This window comes from Vipera ursinii, assembly GCF_947247035.1.
Source record: "Vipera ursinii genome assembly, chromosome: 6".
NCBI lineage: Eukaryota > Metazoa > Chordata > Lepidosauria > Squamata > Viperidae > Vipera > Vipera ursinii.
The window spans coordinates 62,400,436-62,426,135 of NC_139515.1; the positions used below are offsets into that span (position 1 = coordinate 62,400,436).

Consider the following 25,700-nt stretch of genomic DNA (forward strand, 5'->3'; position numbering starts at 1 on the left):
TTTGTTACTATGTGGGGGATGGGACTTGCAATGGAAACTGTAATATAGGATGGGGAAGATTTTTTTTCTCTCAGAGTATTAGTGACAGTGTCAAAAATATTACATTACTAACCATCATGTACAGGTAATCCTCAAGTTACAAATGTAATGGACCTGCTAATTACATTCATAACCTGAGGATTCGTAGGAGTGAATCACATACCTTGAACATGATTACTTCCTGCTTTTGTCCATGCATTTGCTGATCGAATGTGCGGTTAATTAGGTGCCCAAGGTATCTCAGGGTGGGGAAGGCTATGGGGGGGCCTAGTGCTTCTGACTACCCAAGGCCTTCACCAACCCACTATCTCAGGCTTCCTCCTTCTCCCCATCCTGCCTGACCGAGTCACTTACCTTACATAGATCTTGATGATCAAGGGAGCTGTCTCCTCTACAGCCTCTCTGCCACGGTTTCACGTTGAGCAAAGGCTTACCAAGGCCTGCAGGGACCCATGTGCCTCCCGGCCTCTGTTCTCAGTGGCAAAGATGGCAAAAGGCTTTGCAAATGGAGGGAAGGATTTGGTGCTTCAGGCATTCCCTCCGTTTGCAAAGCCTTTTGCCACATATCTCATCCAGGCCTCCTTTTGCAGAGAACAGACCAGACTAAGAAACCGAAGGCTCGCTAGATCTTCGCAAGGGCGAGTATCCACAGGCCTAGTGCCTGTGGAGACCCGGCGGGGGAAGGGGATTAGGCAGGGCAAAAGTTGCAGTGCCTCTGTGGTCGTTCATAAGGGTGAATGATCGCTATGGTGATGCAACATTTGTAACTTTGTGTCGTAAGTACTTGGGGAGGGTTATACCGTAGCTTTGAACGGTCACTTAGTGAACTGTAACTCAAGGATTACCTGCAATATATTCTATCAATGATTTCTGATAGATTGTCCCCATTGGCATAAATGTTATTGTAGACAATTTTCTTCTTTTTAATTTTATTTCTGGCTTATTTTTGTAATTGTTTTTAAATCGTATCTGAATATTGTGCTTATTCAACAAAGTATGAGAAATATTAGTAATTCTCCCCATTTACTTTGACAGTTTATTTATTCTCATTTCTAAGGCTGCCGAACTGATGATTAATGAGGGGGAAAGGGGCGCTAGGGGGATGCACATAATAGTCTTTCTGCCACAAAGGCAACATTCAAAAGGAAAAAAAATGTGTAGATGTAATGGTAGTGACTTTCTGTTAACTTCAATAATCTTATGTCTCCCTTTTAAGGGTCTTGATAATGCAGAGAAACAGCAATGTCATTCAAGATTAAAAATGTCAGAAAAGTGTGTGTGTGTGTGTGTGTGAGAGAGAGAGAGAGAGAGAGAGAGAAGAATATTTAATCACAGTCCATCTGCGCAGGAAGCCATATTGGGGAGATGCCTGAAGGCTACTTAAAAGTAATTTCAATCTCACCAGCTCTGGAGGAGGTCAGTGAGATTTTGAGAAAAGCACAAATGGACAGAGATTTTGTGTTGTTGTTTTTTTTTTTGCAAGATTACCCAAACGCCCCTATTCAACACAGAATCTTGATTCCCTACTTGGATTTGTACAAACAGAAGAGTCACTGTGGACAAGGTGTCTAGAGAAATAGAATTTATCAGTCTCTGAAGGGATTTTAACAGGATTCAGAAATTCAGGCATCATCAATGAGTTTCTCTCCATTTTCTTCCTGTTTTTTATGACATTCTCTACTTCCACCAGCTTCCTCTTCCTCCTCCTCTTCTGCTCCATCCGTGAAGACATCCTTTTGGCCGTAACTCAGTGTGGTACGTGCTAGGTCCACTTCAATTGGGAAAACATCTGCATGCCTTAGCACAGCATAACAATCATCATAGTACTTGGAAAGCGTGGACACAAAACGCTGGAGTTGGAATACAATATCTTGCACTGCAAAGGAGGGAAATTATTGAACAAAGAGGAACAAAAATATACATTATCCCCAGTTTATAGCCTAAAATGTGCTTGCCTTTCTATGCATGGCAATAATCCAGCATTTTACAAATGGCTATGATGATACTTTGGCTCTTTCAGGGTCAAACATACCGGTATTTTCTTTTCATCCAGTATTCTTGTTTCTAAGGAGCTTGATTGATTTTCTTGATAGTTTTCATCTGCAGATCTACATCACTCAACTTTCTGGGAGGTCATTTGAATCTAAAGAAAAGGCAACCACACTTACCATGTTTCTGGTCTAGCAGCTCCATCTTTTCTAGCACATCCTTCCTCATTTTGGCAAAACGTGAACGTGCCTCCTGGCGGCAGCGCAGGATTAAACGATATTCATAGTTCCCAGTTCCAACCCGGTAGAGAGGTTCTCCCATAGCCTACCAAAAATACTGTGTTACTATAACAACCGATGGGGTAGACTAGGCAACATCTCATATATGTATTAAAGCTTCTTTCATGCAAACTGTGAGCTCCTCACATGATGGTGCTACATCTTTACTTGGCCAACAGACATTAAAGCAACTTTTACTGAAGGAGCAGACGCCTAGAACCCTGAGGGTAAGAAAATAAACATTTAAGGAAGCAGAAACTCATCACAAGGTCATCACATAGTAAATGAGATCAAGGAACAAATCAGGAAGATTGTCACGTTTTTCCATTCCAAATTAATGATGAATCTATCCCATATAGAAGCTTTAATGCAAATCAATATTGTCAGACTTTTTTCAACACTCCTGGAGTCATTTGCTTGAAACTTTAATTTTAATCTTTAAACTTTAAACTTTAATTTGCATCAACTATATTTTTTCAGTTCCTGACTATATGTTTTTTCAATAAAAAAAGAAAAGTCTGCTATGAATTTGGTCCTCAAAATTTCAACTTTAGACAGCTTTTCTTTTGCTCAAATAAAAATAATGGCATACCAGATGCTTATCAGACGTTTTGGCCTTTCCATCTAAGTCTGAGAGGGGATGATGTGCTGGAAATCATAGTCATCATTATGGGAAACAAAAGTCACCAAATACATCTCTGTATTGAGTCACTAGGATATTATCTATCCCACTTCTATCCAGTGGCAATCAAACATTTCGCCTCTCTTCAGTAGAACTCATTAATACGTAAACAATCTATGTTCGTGGAATGCAAGAGAATCAATTTTGTGTTACTGCACTCAAAATTCCAATCTGATGCAATGTTTCTGGAAGGCATCAAGATGGAAAAGCTACCCTGAAAGCATGCCAGATGAAAATGATAGCTGACATAAAACATTTCAGTTTGAAAATTTGAAATAAGGTATAAGCTTAATTCGTAAGCACCTTAAGAGTTAGGGGAAATGGAGGCATCTAGAAGGTTCATTTGATAAGACTTGGCAACACGATGCAAGATTCAATACAGAATGTACACAATAAACTTCCCTAAATTTAAATCTTTGAAAACAAGCAAGTATCTGAGTATGTCTATGAACAAATCTGGGATTTCAGTAGAAATTAGAATCTCGGTACTTACACTGCAGCTGTATTCTTCATCATCCATCTCTTTCACCTTTAAACAATACGACTAAAAGGGAACAACAAGCGCAGTGTTACAGGTTACACAATAACCAACCAGCTGTAACAAAGACAAAAATAAAATGCTCCACAGTCCATTCCATTAAATTGTTAGATATATACACACACAAAATAAAAAGCAGAAGTTTGATCAGTATTCTTTGAGTGTAAATTCAAAGCATAAAAAGATTGGAATTCTCTTTCAAAGAACATGCATTTTAAGCCTCTTGTTTTTTCTAGAGGAATAATTAAAACAAAAAGAACAGCTCACCAAATACTCAAACTTGACATCCAAATACTTCTTGATAGTTAACCTGGTATCAGGAATTGCTTTGTTTAGATAGGTGTTCAAGTCAGTCAACATCTGTAAGGAAATACTGGGAGTGAAAAATGAAGATAAAGCAAAATAAAATAGACAAGCTTTTGCATACGAGAAGGCTCATCATCCAACATTAACTAGTGTATGATTTGGGGACATTTCTGCTGACTCCCAAGAGTAGTTAAGCCATTTGACACATAATAGATTAACTTTCTCATTATATGGACTAGATGACAATCTTATTTCTGAGCTAGCTCCAAGTACCAGTGCTGTATTGTTCCAATCCAAAACAATATTATTTCTACCCTGCTATCTCCATATGCTGTCCTGTCTCAATTCAAGACAAGGCAGACTAATGAAATTTATCTCAAGTTTGATATGAGAAAGTGCCTTGTCCTTATTTCTTGCTTAGCTTGTAAAGAATTGAGAAGAGGAAGCTGAATTAATAGGTCATGTGGAAAGCCTCAGATTAATAAACAAAGAGGCCATATAAAGCAAAGAGTTGTAGCTCACTGGTGTAGTCAGATGAAACCATCTCACATTCTTATGCCTTTTATCATGAATTTGCATGAATTGGCCATAAAATGCGCTCTAAACTTCATGTAAGTCACAACAATAGAAAAACACAGTCTGCTTAAAATAATACTACACAAACATTAGCTGTTGTCATGTTTTAATTGAACATAAGATGGAAACAGTCACAGTGCAGGGTGGAAAAAGTATGTGAACCTTTGGACTTAATAACTCGTTGACCCTCCTTTGGCAGCAATAACCTCAACCAAATGTTTCCTGTAGTTGCAGATCAGACCTGCACAACGATCCGGAGTAATTTTGGACCACTCCTCTTCACAAAACTGTTTCAGTGTACCAATATTCTTGGGATGTCTGGTGTGAATCGCTCTCTTAAGGTCAGCCACAGCATTTCAATCGGTTTGAGGTCAGGACTCTGACTGGGCCACTCCAGAAGGTGTATTCTGTTCTGTTGAAGCCATTGTTTTGTTGAATTACTTGTATGCTTTGGGTCATTGTCCTGTTGCATCACCCATCCTCTGCGGAGCTTCAGTTGGCGGACAGATGGTCGTACGTTTTCCTGCAAAATGTCCTGATAAACTCTGGAATTCATTTTCCCATCAATGACAACAATCCGTCCAGGCCCTGAGGCAGCAAAGCAGTCCAAAACCATGATGCTCCCTCTGCCATGTTTTACAGTGGGGATGAGGTTTTGATGTTGGTGTGCTGTGCCTTTTTTTCTCCACACATAGTGTTGTGTGTTTTTCCCAAACAACTCAATTTGGGTTTCATCTGTCCACAGTATATTTTGCCAGTAGTGCTGTGGAACATCAAGGTGCTCTTTTGCAAACTTCAAACGTGCTGCAATATTTTTTTGGACAGCAATGGCTTCCTCCGTGGTGTCCTCCCATGTACTCCATTCTTGTTTAATGTTTTCCTTATTGTAGATGTGTCAACAAAAATGTTAGCATGTGCCAGAGATTTCTGTAGGTCTTTAGCTGACACTCTAGGATTCTTCTTTACCTCATTAAGCATTATGCGCTGTGCTCTTGCAGTCATTTTTACAGGACGACCACGCCTAGGGAGAGTAGCAACAGTGCTAAACTTTCTCCATTTGTAGACAGTCTGTCTTACCGTGGACACATGAACATCAAGGCTTTTGGAGATACTTTTGTAACCCTTTCCAGCTTCATGCAAGTCAACAATTCTTGATCGTAGGTCTTCTGAGAGCTCTTTTCTGCGAGGCATGGTTCACATCAGACAGTGCTTCTTGAGACCAGTAAACCCAAAACAGGTGTGTGTTTTTAAAGGGCAGGACAGCTGTCAGCAACACATCCAATATCATCACACTGATTGGAGTCAAGGTTGGCTCACTCCTGGCTCCAATTAGCTCTTGGAGAAGTCATTAGGCTAGGGGTTCACATACTTTTTCCACTCTGCACTGTGAATGTTTACATGTTATGTTCAATTAAAACATGACAACAGCTAATGTTTGTGTAGTATTATTTTAAGCAGACTGTGTTTTTCTATTGTTGTGACTTACATGACGTTTAGAGCGCATTTTATGGCCAATTCATGCAAAACTCCACGTAATCCCAAAGGGTTCACATACTTTTTCTTGCAACTGTAAGTCAAGTACTACCTGTATCTCAGACGTAGTGATATAAAACTTCTCAACTCTCAGTTGTGTTACCTACCTAGATTATCATATTAAAATGATACCTTATCTATTTTATTTAGTAAATATGTATGGCCATCCATCTCACATGAAATGACTCCAGGCAGCATACAACCATTACTATAAAACAACAAATAGATATTTAAATTATCAATTATAGTTACTAATTGTTTTTATTAAAAATATAGTCTCTAAGCATGCATGTGAGAAACTCCATGTACAGTTTTTATATAAAGAATTATTGTTTTGAGCATAATAAAGATAAAACACATATTCTTACTGGTTTAATGGTTTTTAAAAGATGGATTCCAAACTTCTCAATACTGCGATGAGCATCAGCAAATTTTACAAAAGCTTCACTGGCTGCTGGCTGAGGTTCCCGTACACCAATAACCGAAAAAACATCACCAAATGCTGGTCATCATACAGCAAAAACATGCAATAGAAACTGGAGTCAAAAATCATAGATGTATTTTCTAGCATATATTACTCAATTTTTCACCACTTCAGACAATGACTGATACCATGAGGATTATGGAACCTGAAACCTGACATGTCAGGAGGGCACCAGAATGCAAACAGCTGATTTAGACTTTATGCTGTTCCACTTTAAATCTCATTCTAGTCAGTAAGCTAGTTCTCCAATAATTTATTATTATTATTATTATTAAATTTTTATACCGCCCTTCTCCCGAAGGACTCAGGGCGGTGTACAGGGCAATAAATATCAAAATATGAATACAAAAGTTAAAAGAAGTTAAAAAGAATTAAATAGTTATGCCCAATCTAATACAATAATTAAAACTGTGTTAAAACTAAATCCAACCCCAAACCCATCAGACCAGGCCAGATTGTTCAAATAGATAAGTTTTTAAATCGCGCCGGAAGGAGCGAAGGTCGGGGGCCATCCAGAGCTCAACCGGCAAGCGGTTCCATAGGTCTGGCGCGCCCACAGAGAACGCCCTCCCCCTGGGGGCCACCAATCGACATTCTCTGATCGGAGGCACCCTGAGGAGGCCCACTCTGTGGAAGCGCACTGGACAGAGGGAGGTTGATGCCGGCAGCAGGTACTGCCATAGGTAATCCGGACCCATGCCATGTAGGGCTTTATAGGTCATTATCAGCACCTTGAATCTCACCCGGAGGGCAACTGGCAGCCAATGCAGCTCACGGAGCAGAGGTGTAACACGGGAGTATCGGGAGACCCCCAGCACCACTCGCGCGGCTGCATTCTGCACCAGTTGAAGCCTCCGCGTGGTCCTCAAGGGCAGCCCCATGTAGAGAGCGTTGCAGTAGTCCAAACGAGAGGTCACGAGCGCATGAGTGACTGTACGCAAGGCATCCCGGTCTAGATAGGGCCGCAACTGGCGCACCAGGCGAACCTGGGCAAAGGCCCCCCTAGTCACAGCTCCTATATGATCTTCTAAGGAGAGCTGTGAATCTAGAAGGACCCCCAAGTTCCGAGCCCGATCTACAGGGGGTAATAACTCACCCCCCATATTAAGAGGTGGAATATTCTGTGTTTCCCGAGATGCACAGCCACTCAGTCTTGTCAGGGTTGAGCTGAAGCCTGTTCCTCCCCATCCAGACCCGGACCACCTCCAGGCAACGGGACATCACGTCGAGGGCATCATTGGGGTGGTTTGGAGTTGAAATAAAAAGCTGGAGAGGACCGATCCCTGAGGAACTCCACAAACAAGGGGCCTCAAGGTCGATCTCTGCCCTGCCAACACCGACTGCGAATGCCCCAGAAGGTAGGAGAACCACTGCAGAACTGTGCCTCCCACTCCCAACCCCGAGGCGCCGCAGCAGGATACCATGGTCGACGGTATCGAAAGCCGCTGAGAGGTCTAATAGGACTAGGACAGAGGAACAACCCGTCCCGAGCCCGCCAGAGATCATTCACCAGCGCGACCAATGCCGTCTCCGTGCTGTACCCGGGCCTGAAACCCGATTGGTATGGGTCTAGATAATCAGCTTCCTCCAAGAACAAAGGGAGCTGATGCGCCACCACGCTATCAACAACCTTCGCAATAAAGCGAAGGTTGGAGACCGGATGAAAGTTATTTAATACAGCTGCATCCAGGGCAGGCTTCTTGAGGAGGGGTCTCATCACCGCCTCCTTCAAGGCGGCGGGAAAACTACCCTCCCTCAAAGAAGCAGTTATCACTACCTGGAGCCAGCCTCGTGTCCCATCCCGGGCTGCATAGACCAGCCAGGAGGAGCACGGGTCCAACAAACACGTGGTGGAGCTCAGCTTCCCCACGATCCTGTCCACATCTTCAGGAGTCACAGGATCAAACTCCTCCCAGATAATATTGACAAGACTGCCCTCGTCCTCATCGTTAGACTCTGCCCAGTCGGAGTCCAAACCGGTCCGAATCTGAGCGATTTTGTCCGACAGATGTTGACTAAACTCCTCAGCACGACCCTGCAAGGGCTCCTCCCTCACCTCCTGATTAAGGAGGGAGCGAGTTACCCTAAACAGGGCGGCCGGGCGATTATATGCGGACGCAATGAGGGCGGCAAAGTGATTAGACCTTGCCGTCCTCATTGCCGCGAGATAAGATCTCGTGAAAGACCTTAGTCGCAACCGGTCGGATTCAGATCAGCTGGATCTCCAACAGCTCTCTAGGCCCCGTCTCCGACGCTTCATCTCCCGGAGCTCCATGGAAAACCATGGTGCCCATTGGGATCTGCACCGGGTCAAGGGCCGCATGGGTACAACTCAGTCGAGTGCCTCCATGGCTTCCACTAGGGCATCGGCCGAGCTGTGAGCAAAGGAGGCAGGTGGGGGCCCAAGCGCCGCCTGGAACCGCTCAGGGTCCATTAAGCGCCTAGAGCGGAACCATCTCGTTGGTTCAATCACCCCACGACGGGGAGTGGCAAAACGGAAGACCAACCGCAGGAGGTGATGATCGGTCCATGACAGGGGTATAACAATTTGAGAACCCCCACTTAGATCATGTAACCACCGTCCAGATAGGAAAACCAAATCGAGCGTGTGACCACCACCCCATGAGCTGGACCCTGAATAACTTGCGTCAGGTCCATGGCCGTCATGGAAGCCATGAACTCCCGAGCTAACTCAGATGATCCCCCCAGGGATGGTAGATTAAAGTCACCCAAAACCATAAGTTTGGGGAACTCAATCACCAACCCTGAGAGGATGTCGAGAAGCTCAGGCAGGGCTGCTGCTGCGCGACTAGGCGAAAGGTACACCAGCAGCAAGCCCAACTGAGCTCTAGGGCCACATCTCAGGAGGAGGGACTCACACCCGACTATTTGGACAACGGTGGCCTCCTGCGGACATAAGGTCTCCCTCACGACTACAGAAACTCCTCTACCCCTACCCTGAGCTCGAGGCTGGTGCAGCACCCGGAAACCCGATGGACAAAGATCAACCAGAGGGACACCACCCTCTGGGCCCAACCAGGTCTCCGTGATGCAAGCCAGGTCCTCATGCTCCTCCTCGATCAAATCACGTATAAGAGGAGACTTGTTGGCTACGGACCTGGCATTAAGATACACGAGCCTGAGCTCAGGTGGCTGCTCATCCTCGCTCCCGGAACCATAGGCTGAAACCAGGGGATCGGAGCGCATCACCGCTCGAAGACAGCGGGGACGCACTCCCGGATATTGATATGGCCCCCTGTTCATACACCTGCTGCCATTCCCTACCGCCGTGGGAATAGACAAACCCACACCCCGCTCCAGGGCCCCGGAGGCACCCAACCCAAGCCTCGTCACGGCGCGATCAATCCCAGGCCTGGTCTGAGAAACGGTTGGTGGAAACCCCCCAGTCTCCAACCAAACCTTTTGAGAACCCTCCCCCCTCCCTAACCCCACAAAAAATTGAGCTAAAAAGTGCACCAGGGGCCTCTTATTAAATTTATGACGGAGGCTCCTGTCCTTTGGAAAGAATATTATGGCCATTCTCACAAAATTGGTGCTATGATGGTTATGGCCAATCATAAACCTGAGATAGATCCCCACAAGGTTCTCTGTTTCCTTAGTTTTCTTCTGTTTTTTCTTCTAGGTAACTATGCGTGCTTCCAAAACACCATTGCAGATTCCTATTAGTTTTTTCTTATGAATACCTCTCAGACATTAGCAGGGCCCAGAAGAATCTTGGCTGTTACTTGGCTGTTTATTTTGTAGCATGCTAGTTGCATATTTATTTTAATTTCAATGAACTAAAAAATAAATTAAGTCAGGTTGGCAGAGTCAGACTAGAAACTGCGAGTCTGGGAGTTCTAGTCCCACCTTAGGCACAAAACCAGTCAATTTATCTCAGCCCTAGGAAGGAGACAATGGCAAACCACTACTGAAAAACCTTGCCCAGAAAACTTCAGGGATTTGTCCAGGCAGTCTCCAAGAATTGGACATGACTGAACAGAAGGGGGAAAAAAGGTGGAGCACACATTAGCATCTCAATTCAAACTGCTATGTGATTTTTAAAGAGGTTATGGCCATAATTGGCAAATCCTCTACCCATTTACCTCTGTGAGTCTGAGACAGTTCAAAGAAGGCTCTGAGAAGACTCTTGGTATGTTCTGTCATCCCTAGGCAAAGAGGAAGGGAAAAAAATACTAGCCATTCACTAAAATCCCATTTATTTAGGAACTTTTGTTACTTTTTAGTCTACATTTTAACACTAAACCAGATGTTTGGTAAAAGAAAACAAAATCAAAATATGGTTGGGGACAAGTCAACACTGATATGTTTTTATTCTGAGATTGTCTGCAGAAGTAACTGAATGGTGAAAGTTGTACAGACTGAATGCAAATGTCATTCTTTGCTCTTCACTGATCATGCTCTGTTTTGTGCTTCTGGGAATAATTTGCTTGCCACAACTGACGTATTCATTATAAACCACACAAAAGCATCAACTCTTTCCATGGCCCTCTGATGAAAGAAATCTGCTTGGGGCTCTAGGGAAGGAGCTCTACCTACAGACCAAATAACTTGTCAATGAGACTGAAAATAAGCCATGCTGAAGATTTTACTGATAATAAGCCACGTTGTCAATATATCAAGCAAAATAATGCTTCAAGATGCTTTTGTATGGTAAACAGAATGGGCAATTCCACCAGTCACATACGATCCTGATCTCAAGATCTACGTGTAGCTCCAAGATATTTACTTTTTTCTACTACTGCTTGTTTCCTTCTAAACAGCTGAGAAACACTCACTCTCAAATTCACAAACTGTTATTGTACTAATTTGCAAGATAGCAGAAGGGGGCAGACAATGCAATGTCAGCCCATAAGAGGAGAGTTTGTGTGTTAATGGAGTGGGAGAGATTTACAGTATCTTCACAGCATCATCAGCCACTGTTGAAATGATATAAAGTCTGTCATAATTATTATTTGGCACAATAATGGTTAGAATGTTCTTGAAGATGCTGTAAGTCACTAGTGGGGAATTACCTAATTCTGGGTGTTTGCGTAAGAGGGGGTTTATCTTAAAAAGGCAGTGGGTGGAAAAAAGCTTTGTAGATGTGAAAGAGGGACAGTCCACATCTACTCATCCAATGTTCCAGATGCAAGTAGGTCTAACCTGCCACTGCACGCATATCATTAAGGGCTGAAAGCCTGCATGTGTGTACAATGTACTTACTCAAATCAATTGATCTTCCAAGAAATCATCATTGATATGAGCTGTAAGATGACATTTCCAGACCACAAAGAAAAAAGTGTGATTACCTTTATATAGTTCTGCAGTCCTCTCTAGCTCTTCTAATCGCTTTACCAACCCATCTATAACATTAAAGAAAATGAGTTGACTACAATAGTAAATTATTTTAGGAGCATAAAGCGTTACATCTATTATTTCACATCCTGCAGTCTGTAACGATGGAGGCCAAACATTGACCTTCTTTCTAGGTAGTTGCCATTGTATCTCTCAGTATTTTCTCTTCTCAAGGTTAAACATGTCCAGTTTTTTTCAATACCTTTTCATTGGGCCTCCGTTCCTAGTGCCCTGATTACTTTCATGCTTTTTGTGAACCTGTTTCATTTTTCCTGAAAAGATTAATGTTTGCTTGAGGTGGGCTAGGTCTATGGCATAATAAAGTGGAACCATTGTTTTCCATGATTTGGAAACAAATTATTTCATTGATGCAGCCTAAAAATGTTCCATGTTTTTGCATCATCCTCATACTGCTGACTCATACTAACTTTGCAATCAAGCCAGATGCCCTTGTGTATTTCATACCTTATTCCTAAGCGAATCAGATATCCTTTTGCATTTATGGCCTTTAAATTTCATTGTTATTTTTCAACCGATTTCTCTAGAGAACCAGCTTCATTTTATTTTGTTTGCTCAGATATTATCACACCCAGTTTCCACAATCTGGTAAGGATCCTCTTCACGTTCTTTATAACAACAACATTGAAGAATAGATTTAGGACCATTATCGTCCACTTCATAACTTCTTTTCAATGTTGTGAAGCACTGATGAGCACTCTGTATGATTTATTAAAATTGTCTTCTGACATAAAGTGATATATGACTAGTCCAAAACAACTTATTCTTGTCAAATCCATGTTGACTTCTGCAAATTACCACACTGCTTTCAAAGTAGTTTTGAATCAACATCTTTATGATACATTCTAGAATATTCCAGGAAATAATACAAAATTTTAATTCTCTGGAATCCTTCACCCTCTCATTTTTAAAAGGAAGATTTGCTTTCTTTCACCAAATTGACTCTTCATCTCTTCTTCATAATTTCTCAAAGACAATACATAAAGTTTTAATAAGACTATCATCTAATTTCTACATTGATGTAGAAAGCCATTCACTTGATGCTACAGATTTAATCTCAAAATAAACAGGCATTTTTTGGCCATCTCAATATCCCAATTCTTTCTCAGGGCCCTTTCTATGGGTTAAATGACATGATGGGAATAGTGCGAAGTTTAAGCCCATGCTGCCCACAGATGTCATTTCTCCTGACACAGCCATGCTTTTATGCACTTGTCAGACCTTTGGAGAGGGTAAAAAGCTTGACAAAGGTAACAGAATTTCATTCTGAGACCACAGATAAGCTTGGCAGATCACTATAAAGAATGGCTACTGCCCTGCCTTACAACTGGAGGGCTAGGATAGAGATATAGTAGCTCATCTGAGGATCACCCTAAAGCGGTGAGGTTTGAAGCGGGCATCTCTGGTATTTAACAAGTATATTACATTGGCTCTCAACCCCACAGTTATGAGCCAAGTATCAACATCATCAACTGAACGAGATTCAATTTCAGGAAAAGGCATACTTGTTGAGAATGTTTAATCTGTGATGGCACTTGGCTCAACCAGCACCAATGGTCACACTGCTTCTTGCATATTACTTACCATTGCAGAGGATAGCTCGGGTCAGTCCTAAGGCATCTGCTGTCCCTGAGCTCATGTTCTCTACCAGGCGGTGCTTCACTTTCTTTAGCACTGCATTCCAGGAAAGAGACGTTACAATCCATAAGCAGCATTTTCCAACATGTAGCATAATCCCTGCATTTCACAGAAACAGGCTAATTTTTTTTAAAGAGTCAGTTTTTCCTACCAATGTCTAAACTTTTTCCTTGCTTTGGATCAGCCTGGAGCTTGTTGTAATGAATTGTCACCTCTCCCTAGAAGACCAAAACCAAATATTACGGTTTTGTAATAGAAAGGCACAACTATGTGAGTGAGCAAAAATCCACAATTTACATTCCAGCAAGCCTTAAAGTATCTCACCTTCACCACCTGTATCATTTTGGCTACTTCTACTTTGGTTTTTCCTTTGACTGATTTCCCATTCACGCCTGTGATTTCATCACCAGCTGCCAACGTTCCATCGAGAACTGCAGGAGTATTGTCAAATACCTGAGGAGGAATACATAGTGATGGTGGAAGAGCCAAGGTGGTGCAGTGGTTAGAATGCAGGCTAATTCTGCCCACTGCCAGGAGTTCAATTCTGACCGGTTCAAGGTTGACTCAGCCTTCCATCCTTCTGAAGTTGGTAAAACGAGGACCCAAATTGTTGGGAGTAATATGCTGACTCTGTAAACTACTTAGAGAAGGCTGTAAAGCACTGTGAAGTGGTATATAAGTCTAAGTGTGACGGCTATGATGAAAGAAGCCAAAGAGAAAGAACTAAAGTTTCCATGCATAATTGCTAATTTTCTTGCCACTTTTGTTACTTATAAAGTGTCTTAATTTTCAGAAATATCATGACACGACCTTCATAAACACTTGTTGCTTATCTATACTATGTGGTGCTGAAGCCATCCAAAAACTAGTGTTCCCAGTTGAAATATGCCATGCTACTGAAGGTTTATTTGATATCCATTCTTCTATAATAAAAGCTGTTAGCTGACCTGAAGTGTTTTTTAGTTCAGAGATTTCAAACCAGTTAAATTTTTTCACTTTCCATAGTTCACTCACCATTTGGGCAGCTTCCCATATCACACTTCATTAGACACTGAAAGAAATCTTACTGCCACTTGTGAGAAGGTTCATAGACTAACCTTTTGAAATTAGAGTACATTCAAAACTACGACTGAATTTTCCCTGAACTCCTCTTGTTTAACATCTGTGGCAGGATTTCTTTTAAATTTTGAGCTCACATATAAGAACCAAGGAATTTGAAGTATCTTTCAATTCCAGGCCACGAACTTATTTTTATGAAAGAGAAATTAGCTATACCAGATAAGAAAATACATCAGTTCAGTTGTTTATCTCATTGACATATAGACTGATAGTCCATTAAAAAAATAAACTATTTATTATCCCATAAAGCTTCATGCACTGTGGTCCACCTTTCTTTGTTGCTGTTACTATTGTTGTTCCTATTGCTACAGGCTACAAGGCTGGATCCTCAAAAATGTTCCCACAATCAAAACTCTACTCCCAAGATGTTGCACGCAATTTTTATTCTAAGAATATATTCCTCTTCCCTAACACTAACCTGGACGATATACAGGCAGGGACAATATTGGGCTCCTCCACCTAAACTAATCCCAATCAGATTCTGAGAGTCTTTCTTCAAGGTCACTGTTCCAGGTACTGTAGGAATCCCCCTAAAACAGACATAGAAACAAAAACACCTGCCAACTGCTCCTTTTACCACAACAGAGATATAGATAAAAGGAATCAAAATTGTGTTAGATATTTATTTCCTAAATATCAAGGTTCAGACTAAGAAGATAAATTCAACAATAAAATACAATCTGAGAGTGAGATGGGTGGCCTCTAAATTATATATATATATATATATATATATATATATATATATATATATATATATATATATATATGTATATGTATATGTATATGTATATGTATATGTATATGTATATGTATATGTATATGTATATGTATATGTATATGTATATGTATATGTATATGTATATGTATATGTATATGTGTGTATATATATATGTGTGTGTGTGTATATATATATATATATGTGTGTGTGTGTGTGTGTGTGTGTGTGTATATATATATAAAATGTGAACAAAATCTTTGTTCATCTTGATTCAACCATGTAAATTATTTTCAGAAGTATAGCAAGAGCCAAAATGTCTTGCATGATTAAACCGTAGTCACTTGGTGATAGTTTTTAGCCTCAGATTACCAGCCTTAACTTCCAGTCAGCGCTTCTTAGATTTTAAATTAGTTTCATAGCGACATAAAAACCAGATGTAAATTTACAAAGTTCATTCTATTATTTTCTAACACAAATCACTGTTGCACTGATTTTTACTTCTAGGACTTACTCTCTTTAAAATAAAAACTGATTATTTTTCCTGCAGGCATTAAAATTTGACACTTTCAGACATGTATATCACAAGCTTCTCCTGTAATTTTGACAGTATATATCTATATTCTTATTGTAATTTATTATTTTCTCACTCAGTTCTCTCCAAATCTGTTAGATTCTGAATTCACAATCTATGTAATACGTCTGCCAGGAGAATATAAATTCAATCAAGTAAAATCTGAAAAAGAGCAATCTCCTAATAACAACAGAGAAATTAATCTACACTATATCCATAAGTGCCCAGTTTACATGTTTTTCCCAGTCATTTAACCAAGGAAATACTGAAGATTTTCACTTAGCTTCTATAGAATGCTCTTTCCCAATCCAAACTGGAGAAAAAGATCTGTAACTGAATAAAGCTCCAGAACTAAGGCATTTTGATTTAGCTCTAAATCTACTAGGCTTTGAGTGTGTTTTGCTATTTTTTAAATTCTTATTACAATTTTTTTTCTCAGTCAAGTAATTATTGTTGTGTGCTTTCCAAACAATTCTAATTCCAGTTTCATGTTTCCCCCAAATCAAATACAAAGATACACACTACTAGCAGGAAACAGGGAAAAAGAAAAAAAAACTTACAGCTTGTCTTCCTCAATGTCATACTCCAGGTCTGCAAACATTGTTTTAAACTACTAATGACTTTGTAAAGAATCTGATTTTTCCAGACTACCTAAAAGGAAAAAAAAGGTCATCAATGGAGAGTACTAATCTCGTCTTTTCATATGCCCAGCAAAATCTTTGTCATTGCTTTTCTAACTTCTATCTGCTGAACAGTAAGAAAAACTGTCTGCCTTCTCTCAGGTTAGTATTATTAAACAATCTGTGAAGTTATTCATAATATAAGAAGCATATCACAAAACAATGTAAAGGCCTCATTCCTAACTTTGAAACATTTACAGCTAAAAGAGTATACATTATAACAAATGCTAAATTATAATATTTCTCAAGTCCAGTCTTCAAGTAATGATTCTGCTTGGCTGATATCTGACATCATTAAGCAAATCACTGTGGTCATTAAGCAAATCTACAGTCATTAAGCAAATGTTATAGTGGCAAAGATGAACCCATTCTTCCCAAATGAGTGTTTTTGCCATAAACCAGGAAAAAAGTTGCAAATCATGGTCACATGACTGCAGGCATTGCAACCAGTTGTAAAGGTGAGCCTGTCGCCAAGCTTCCAAAATGTGGTCACATGACCGTGCTGGGCAGTTGTGGCACAACACTCTATAATTGCTAGTGCTTTATGGGCCATTTAATAGGAAATTTAATAATGGTTCATTTATGGGCCATTTAATAGGACATTTAATAATGGTTCAAAGTTATGGCAGTCTCAGAAAAAGTGACCTGTCCTCAAAGTTATAATCAACTACCCTTGTGGTCACATGATTGCAATTTGAGCACTTCACAGCCACAAGCGGTTGCAGGATTCTATTATCACAATGATCACAATTTGTGACCTTCCAGCAGTTTCCAACAAGTAACATCAACTGGGGAAGACAGACTACATGATTTTCTTAACTACCATGGTAAAAATGGTAATAAAATCACGTGATGACTTATTTAATGACATCGCTTAGCAGCCAAAATTTCGATCCTAATTGGGGTTGTAGTATATCAAATATTTTTCATGGATAAAGCATCAGACCAAAAATACCAATATTATTTTATTGGATTCACCAGTCTAACTCTGTATTGTCTGATCTGGCTGGCAGTAACTCTCAATCTCAAGCAGCCTTAATTTCCTAGTCCTGCTTCTTGACTTTTCAACTGGAAACTACTTCAAGTGGAGCTGTCAAAGCTTAAATCTGTCTTTTAACTATCAACATTTGTGCTAGCTACTGAACACATATCTCATTTTAAGATAAACACACACACACACACACACACACATATATATATGCATAATAGCTGCAGCACTATGTCTTAAGACATGTGCATTCTCAAAAATCAATGTGATTTGTAATGAGAGAAATCTGCTACACAAGTTCAAATGGGTTAACTGTTGATCTTTGAGAACCGTTATCTCTTCTCTTCCTATTTTGCCATTTCTCGGAAACATCACTGTGACCTGTATTTTGGAAAATCGGTGTAAGTTTTTTAAGAATGGCCTTAAAAACCTTAATGTCAATTGCTTTCAATATCCCCTAGATAGGTAAATACAAACTGGTGCTAAATCGTCTTTCTGAGGGTGCAGTCACTTATTTTTAGAAGATGATGACGATGATACTGGTATAATATGTGACATAGTGGTTAAGGTGCTGGATTAGAGCTGGAGAGATTCTGGTTCATCCTCAGCCACAAATACAGTATTCATTGAATAACCTTGGGCCAGTTGCTTTATGTCAGCCTAACCTACTTCAAGGAGTTTTGCGAAGAATTGGAAGAGGCAGAGCTATGTATCCCACCCTGATCTTCTGGAGGAAAGAAGATATAAATCTAATAAATAACTGTTAGTTGTGAGAACCGAAAAAACTGAATTTAGCCACCAGGCTGCAAAATTGACTTGGGCTGAAAAATCACCTGCAGACAGACATGTCCATAGAACACGTTGTTGCAAGGTAAAGGTAAAGGTTCCCCCGCACATGCGTGCTAGTTGTTTCCGACTCTAGGGGCCGGTGCTCATCTCCGTTTCAAAGCCAAAGAGCCAGCGCTTGTCCGAGGACGTCTCTGTGGTCATGTGGCCAGGATGACTAGACGCCAAAGGCGCACGGAATGCTGTTACCTTCCCACCGTAGTGGTCCCTATTTTTCCACTTGCATTTTTACGTGCTTTCGAACTGCTAGGTTGGCAGAAGCTGGGACGAGTAACAGGCGCTCACTCTGTTGCGGCACTTGGGATTCGACCCGCCAAACTGCTGACCTTCTGATCGACAAGCTCAGCATCCTAACCCACTAAGCCACCGCATCCCTGTTTTTGCAAGGTACAGATGGGTTAATAAAAAAAAAATCCAAGCTGCCTCCCCTGCTTTCTCTCTCTCTCTCATTCAGCAAAGCAACAATGAACTATGCAAGTAAGCAAGCGGGGCACATTTTTCCCATTGGAAGTCTTAGCCATAGGAATCACTTGAGCCATAGGAATCACTTGAGCCTGAAGAGGGAATCTGGACCAGAAACACTACTACCCTTTTCAGTTGCAGAACTAGGAAGAGGCGGGACTCCAACCTTCCCCGTCCCACGAATGTCAAGATTTACCCACGAAGCCAATAGGGAACCCCCTCCTCCCCAAAATCATCATTCTCTTCCCTCTTGGCCCCTTCCCAGAGGAATCCCGAAGGTGCCTTTTTTCACGAGGCAACTGGACTTCAAGAACGTCCAGCTGCCTCGTGAAAAAGCACCTTTGGGATAACTGCGACCTGGATAAATGAGAATCTCCATAGATATTCCCAGAGGAAGCACAACGCTCTCACCAGGGAAATGGAGCCTTTCAACCACTGCCTCGCCGGAAGCCTGTCTCGAACTCCGTGCCCACCTACCCGTCTTCTCTTTCCGTAAAAGCAGCGGGACCCGGGGGTGGGGGGGGGAGAAAGAGAAAGTCTCCCACGTCACTGTCAAACCTGCCCGGAGGACTCCGCCCCCAACCTGCATAGATCCAGGAGGCTCTGAGTTAAGGAAGGTATAGGAGACACACGGGAGGGGGGGGGGGAAAACAGCACCTTAATAACATCTCGCGATACTAAGCTTGATCTAGCGTTAGAAGTGAGCCGTCTCGGTACTGTAGTAAGATGCTCTCTTGACGTCACAAAGGCGGGGCGGGGCAACTGAGGGGAGACGTCTACTTTCACTAGTTAAGGCAGGGGTAGGCAACCTCGGCTCTTTTATGACTCATGGACTTCAACTCCCAGAATTCCTGAGCCAGCTTGGCTGGCTCAGGAATTCTGGGAGTTGAAGTCCATGAGTCATAAAAGAGCCGAGGTTGCCTACCTCTGAGTTAAGGTGAGCAGGTGGAAAGTGGAGGGCAACATTTTCAGTAAAACGGCGGAAAGACGTGGAGGATTGGTTGTAGCAAACGTTTTCACGGGTTTTCAAATTGGCAAGTGGCTGAAACACAGTGTTGCCCTCTTGGTCCCATTATTTCCTGCAAAAGAAAGATGGGAGTTATTTTACAAGTAGGAATCATGCTGGGAATTCTGGGACTTGGAGTCCACATGTTTTAAGTTGCCAAGTTTAAGAAACACTAACACGTTTTAAGACACCAGGATGGGGAAAAAAACAGGCAGATGAAATATACTAGCATTGGGAAGCTAATTAACATCTGTGATTATTTATTTAGCGTACGGCGTATCATACATAGACTAGCAATATATATATATAAACATTTAATCTAGATTAGTAGAACCCAATAAAATATAAATGTTATATGTTAAAAAGCTCCTAGACATTGATATCTGCCATGAGATAAAAGGCAAATATATTATTTTCTATGTTCAAGTTCAACATTTAGGGCAGCTGAAAGCAAAGACCTTCTTTATCTCTTACTTGCATTTCCTCGCTTGGTTTAACAAACTCAGAAGTTTGTTCATTAGGTTTTGTTCTAATAGAAGCAGAAACATGGTCACACTATGAGTTTAGGCCTTTTTTTAAAGTACTTCATGGCTACTAGCAAATGACAAGATTTAATTATATAGCACTGCTGGAATTTATGTACTGACAATACCACTAAGCAAGTATACAGACAAGTGTGAGGTGTAGCTTAATAGAGAAAATATTGCATATATTTTTACCTCTGCAAAAGAATTCAAGTCTTAAAAGGAGGATTTGATTTAGGGAATCGAGAGGAAATCTTACTGCATCATGTGCCATTTTTCCCCCAGCAGCTGTTAAAATGTCTGAAAAACCAAGGGTCTTCTGACCTGACTTTTGACATGAAGAAGAGGGCCGTTCTTTTATTCAAAAATGTGTCTGTGTGGAACATGACTTTGTTAACAATTACTTCTCTTTCCCTTGCTGCTTTAGATTTTAAGTTCACAGTTAAGTGATATGAATGGGTGTACTGATCAAAGCATCTGACAGTGAAGCCACCCATGTTGAAAGGCAGTACGTCATGCGTAGGAAGGAGTTTGATGTTCATATATGTGAGACACGTAATAGATTCTTCCAACTAATTGAATTATGGTGAAGGACCCATTATAAGCAACAGTACTGTGAGAAAATAATCACCATATGTTATAACTATATCTGTTTTGTATGCAGAGTTCCAAATTCAAACTTTGATATCTTCTAGCTAAAAAAAAGAAAAAAAGAAAGTGGCTGGTGATGGGAAAGATCCCACCTGAAATCCAGGTGATGCCTTGGAGCTCCTGCAAATCAGAGTAGACAACACTAGACTAAATGGATTAACCATTTCATCTGGAATAAAGTGTGATTATTTAACTAGATTGGCTAGTTGGACATATTTTCTACAGGAAATGTTTTACCTGAATAGAAATCACTAGATAAGTAACACTGCATGCAGATGACCAAAAGAAATGGCTAAATCACATATCTCCGAAATCTATTTTCCCATCCAAGAATTATTATTTCTTCTATTGCTAGAGCACAAAAAAATTCCATGTTTGTTCTGAGCATGCTAAATCTCAAGTAATCAGTATATAATTCACTATAATATAAAATACATATCTGAACCAGTTTGGCCTAGTGGTTAAGGCATCAGGTTAGAAAACAGGTGACTATAAGCCTTAGCCATGAAGGCCAGCTGCATAACTTTGGGCTGGCCACTCTCTGTCACCCCAAGCCATCTCGTAGGGGTGGTGTAGTGGGGAAAATGGGAGGTGTGCTGGATATGTTCATTGCCTTGAATTATTTGTAAATACAAATAACTAAATACAAATAAATAAAAAATAAAGTCACAGTTTTCTGAATTTTATCAACATATTGTATAACTTTACTCCAAAAAGGGTGTAAAGAAGATTGTGAACATGCAGCCATTCCATTGCAGTTGAATTTTAACTTTCATAGTAGCATAAGAGAAAATGCTTCGTTACATGCAGAGTACAGATAATCCTTACTAACCGTAATTGGAATAGGTGACTCTGTTTCTAGGTGAATTGGCTTAAAATGGCAAATCATGTGACGCTCCTGACAACAGTGGTTGTCAGTTCCAACTGCAGTCATTAACCAAATTACTGTGGGTTGTTAAGCATGATGTCATATGACTGCAATCTGTGACTTCCTGCTGGCTTCCCTATTAACTTTGTTCATTGGTTGTAAAGATCACAAATGGTGATCATGTGACCATAGGAAGCACTATGACTTGTAAATGCACACCAGTTGCCAAGTGACTGAATCATGATCAAGTGAGTTCAGGGATGCAGTGACAGCCACAATTTCAAGGACTGGTCGTAAGTTTCATTATTCAGCATGATCGTAACTTTGAATGGTTGCTGAACAAATCATTAAGTGAGGACTAGCTGTAATGTATTTAAAAATATATGTAATGTTGCCATGGCCCCATCGATTTTTTGGAGTTCAGCCCCCATTATGCAAATCAAGGAATTGGATCTCACTTCACAGCATCCCAACGTCCCTGAACTTCTGAATATGCAGGGAAAACAGTACAAGAGCCCCATCGTGTGGTTAAGTATCAATATTGCTTTTCAGTCATCTGACCACAAGGAGGAAAATATAAAATGTAAACCATAGCCATGCATAATTCTTTTTAATGAAGTAACTAACATGTTTATGGTTCTTTTCATACCAATAGTATAAGTAGAAAATAGGAACTGGAGATTGCAAAGGCTGCACTGGAGTATGGGCTTTAGTCCCTGATTGACAGTGCAAGCCCAAATATTCTTTATATAAGCCCTTTTAATTTGCCCAAGGCTTCCAAATGAAACCCATCCCATTACGAAAATGTTTAATTCTTTGTTTTTCCTGGACGTTAATGAATATATTTTGGGGGGGGTTGAAATTTTACTGATCAGCTACAGCTGTTATAATCAAGAATTTATTCTATGAGAATATGTTCTTATTATTATAACATATAAATGCAGTTTTATGCGTAATTGAAGGAAATACGATTACTTATCACCTTAACCATAGTCAGAGAAGCATGAATTGGACTCTTCTATTGCAACATCTTTATTGATGAGGTTCAAATGGCATCTCTAGATTAATTCCAATTTAATTTAGTCTGTATCAAGGAGGAATTAAAAGTTAACTTTCATAACTTTTCACTTAAAACCTAAACTTCATATGCTTTTGACAGGTCATATTTGAGATATTTTCAGCATTAATACTTGGACTTGGAATTTAAGCAGGGTCAGACCTAGTTAGCACTCAGACAGGAGTTCATCAGGAAATACTAGGGCTAGAGGCTAAATTGAGAGGGTGAGAATCACAATGGAAGAAGATAATGGCAAACCACATTATTATGAACATGAAAATTGTCTGGATACATTCATGAAGTCACTACAGATTAAGCTTGACTCTAGGGCATTTTTTATGTGAAAAGGCTTTTATAAGAGTGATTGAAATTGTACATTGATAAATGCTGACCATTTATGCAAGTTATTAGGAATTACAGTGTAGATCTAACAGATCAGCATAAGCACACTAGTCTCAACCCTCAAGGCTCATTAGTATAAGTGGCATCCTCAGGAAAAAGCTCAAATTTGTGAAATAAATATCTGAATCAGCATATGATGAAAAATCAGAAAAATGGAGCTCATGGTTGATGCCAGAGATCCAAATATCTCTAAATTAGGTATTTTGTTAATATTACAGTTGTTCACCTGTTATTCTAATTTCTCTGTGTAAAAAAAATTAAAAAAAATAATTTGCAATTTTCCTTATTGATCCAGTTTTGTAAGCAGGTTTCCCAAATAAATGTAAATTCTGTACACAACTTTTTTTTTTTTACTAATTACGGAGCTATGTATGTACTACTATTATTTATTTACAACATACACACTTTTTAAAAGGAAGAATTGCCCCAGCCCCCCTTTTAAATTGCAACTGGAGGTCCCTTCAAATAATCATTCTGGATAGTTAGGACCAAAAAAATAGTCCAATAATTGTTACTGGACACAAAGTGACAAATACTAGAAAACAACTGCCTATCCCTATCCCTATCCAGCGATCATCCCTGAGAAGATCCTCACATTTAAACCTATGGAAGATTTCTTCCACATTTCTATTCACTACAGACATTGAGAGAAAGTTATCTAGGGTCACACAGCAGAATCAGCCAGATGATTCTCAGATGCAGGTAAACAGCCTTGCCATATAAGAAATACAATAATGCACAAAAACAGTTTTAAAGGGTAGGGGTTGTGAAAGCAATATATATAAATTTTAAAAGATAGTTAATGGCCTGAGACAGGTGTATCACTTGTCCCCAGAGTTTTCTACATGGAAATGCCTCAGTTTTTCTGCATACAAAACCTATATGCTACCATTGGATTATAGCTTTATTTGTGAATATGAAGGCCAACAGCATCTAAAGTGGCAGCTGTGATTTCACATTTTTGTTTATATAGTATTACAATAATGATTTTATTTATTAAATTTCTATGATGCCTATCTCACTCATATAGCAACTCTGGGTGGCTTGCAATCTAATAAAAGGTTAAAAAGTACTAAAAATAAATTTTGAATAAAAAAGATTAAGAAGTTAAGAATCAAGATGATGGGCAGTCTACCCCATCAGCCACCCATCATGTAGCAGGCCCTTTCGGGGCCCAAGGCCAAATGGCAGAGCCAAGTTTTTAGGCTCTTCCAAAGGCCAGTAGTGTGAGAGCAGATCTCATCTCTGAGGGGAGAATATTCCAGAGGATGGGGACCACAGCAGACAAGGCTCTTCTCCTGGACCCGGCCAGCTGAAATTCTTTCGTTGATGGAATCTGAAATAGGTCCTTTCTCTTGAGGTGCGTTAGTCCCATCAGGGTAAGGTGGTTCCTCAGATACCTTGGATTTAATGAATAAAAATTTAATTGTGTCCTCTAAATTTGTTGTAGTCTTTCCAGTTTTGTACCTGGAAATTTGAGTTCGTGCAGTCCACTTCAAAGGTATCCTCTGGGTCAAGATGGCAGCCATGACAATGTGATCCTACATTAAAAAACAGGGAGAGCTTTGATCACCCCATCATGGCTGCCATTTTAATTTTTTTTCACCATACCCTCTGGACATCCCTGTTTTACTCTTTCCTTCCAGTTACTGAAAATGCCACCAAACAGTTTATTGCAGTGTGATACTCTTCTAAAATTTCAACTTTGTAGTGTGTAATGTCAAATATCTCTATTCCATGAATCCATAAGGAATGGCTGGGCTTAGAACTCTGAACAGAAGAACAGTTTGAGATCTAGGACTTCTCAGGCGTTCTAGGTATTTGTTAAGAGTGTTGTGAGCCAAAGAACCCCTTGATAATATTTGTGGATCACAAAACTGATGAAACTGAAATAGACAGCAGTCACTCTTGTTCTTTATGGATCAATGTATCATGTTATCAACTCACAAATGTAAAATGCTTCTTGTTAAAAGCAGCTGTTATTCACAATAACATCATTCTTTTATTTAATTAATAAGGGGAATATGTAGCTGATTTTTTTTTAAAAAAGTGATTTATTCAAAAATTCCCTTCATAAAATAGGGACCCCTACCCAGGGTTAGCCCTTGTCACTTCCCCGACTCTATTTCTGGTTAAAAATCTTGAGTTTAAGCAGGATGACCTCATGACCTGGCTGCCCCTAAGGGTCATGGATGAAAGCAGATGGAAGTTTCACAGCCAGGTCCCTTGTGTGTGAGCCTTTTGTTCAGGGGGATGGGATGCAATGGTCGGGGACAGTGCTGAATTGTTCAGAAGCATTGCTCTACCCATCAGAATTTCCCTCTGTGGCTCCCATACCCATTTCATCCTTCATAGGAAGGAGGCAGCTT

The 25,700-nt window shown here is 40.4% G+C and overlaps 1 protein-coding gene across 3 annotated transcripts; it reads right to left on the minus strand.

Moving 5' to 3' along the window:
• Positions 1-1,606: 1,606 nt before the first annotated feature.
• PICK1 (protein interacting with PRKCA 1) lies at positions 1,607-19,446 on the minus strand. Of its 3 annotated transcripts, none has more exons than XM_083365461.1 (13): positions 19,235-19,446; positions 16,408-16,498; positions 14,977-15,088; positions 13,764-13,892; positions 13,591-13,657; positions 13,386-13,475; positions 11,738-11,791; positions 10,532-10,594; positions 6,310-6,443; positions 3,794-3,886; positions 3,482-3,532; positions 2,208-2,352; positions 1,607-1,915 (listed from the first exon to the last, which is right to left on the minus strand). In XM_083365461.1, the coding sequence occupies exons 2-13, from the start codon at positions 16,446-16,448 to the stop codon at positions 1,662-1,664; spliced, it is 1,233 nt and encodes a 410-aa protein (XP_083221587.1). In that variant the 5' UTR covers positions 16,449-16,498; positions 19,235-19,446; the 3' UTR covers positions 1,607-1,661. The 3 variants fall into 3 exon arrangements, with proteins under 3 accessions (XP_083221587.1, XP_083221588.1, XP_083221589.1); XM_083365462.1 differs by having other exon boundaries at positions 16,408-16,494; positions 19,297-19,435; XM_083365463.1 differs by having other exon boundaries at positions 16,408-16,494; positions 19,235-19,411.
• Positions 19,447-25,700: the final 6,254 nt, after the last annotated feature.

What these genes read in the sequence shown, in the direction of transcription:
- PICK1 (XM_083365461.1), bottom strand. Translation starts at nt 16,448, where the DNA reads ATGTTTGCAGACCTGGAGTATGACATTGAGGAAGACAAGCT. An exon ending in GACATTGAGGAAGACAAGCT is followed by an intron (nt 15,089 to 16,407) that starts GTAAGTTTTTTT and finishes TGTCTGTTTTAG; the next exon opens with GGGGATTCCTACAGTACCTG. An exon ending in CCTGCCTGTATATCGTCCAG is followed by an intron (nt 13,893 to 14,976) that starts GTTAGTGTTAGG and finishes ATTCCTCCTCAG; the next exon opens with GTATTTGACAATACTCCTGC.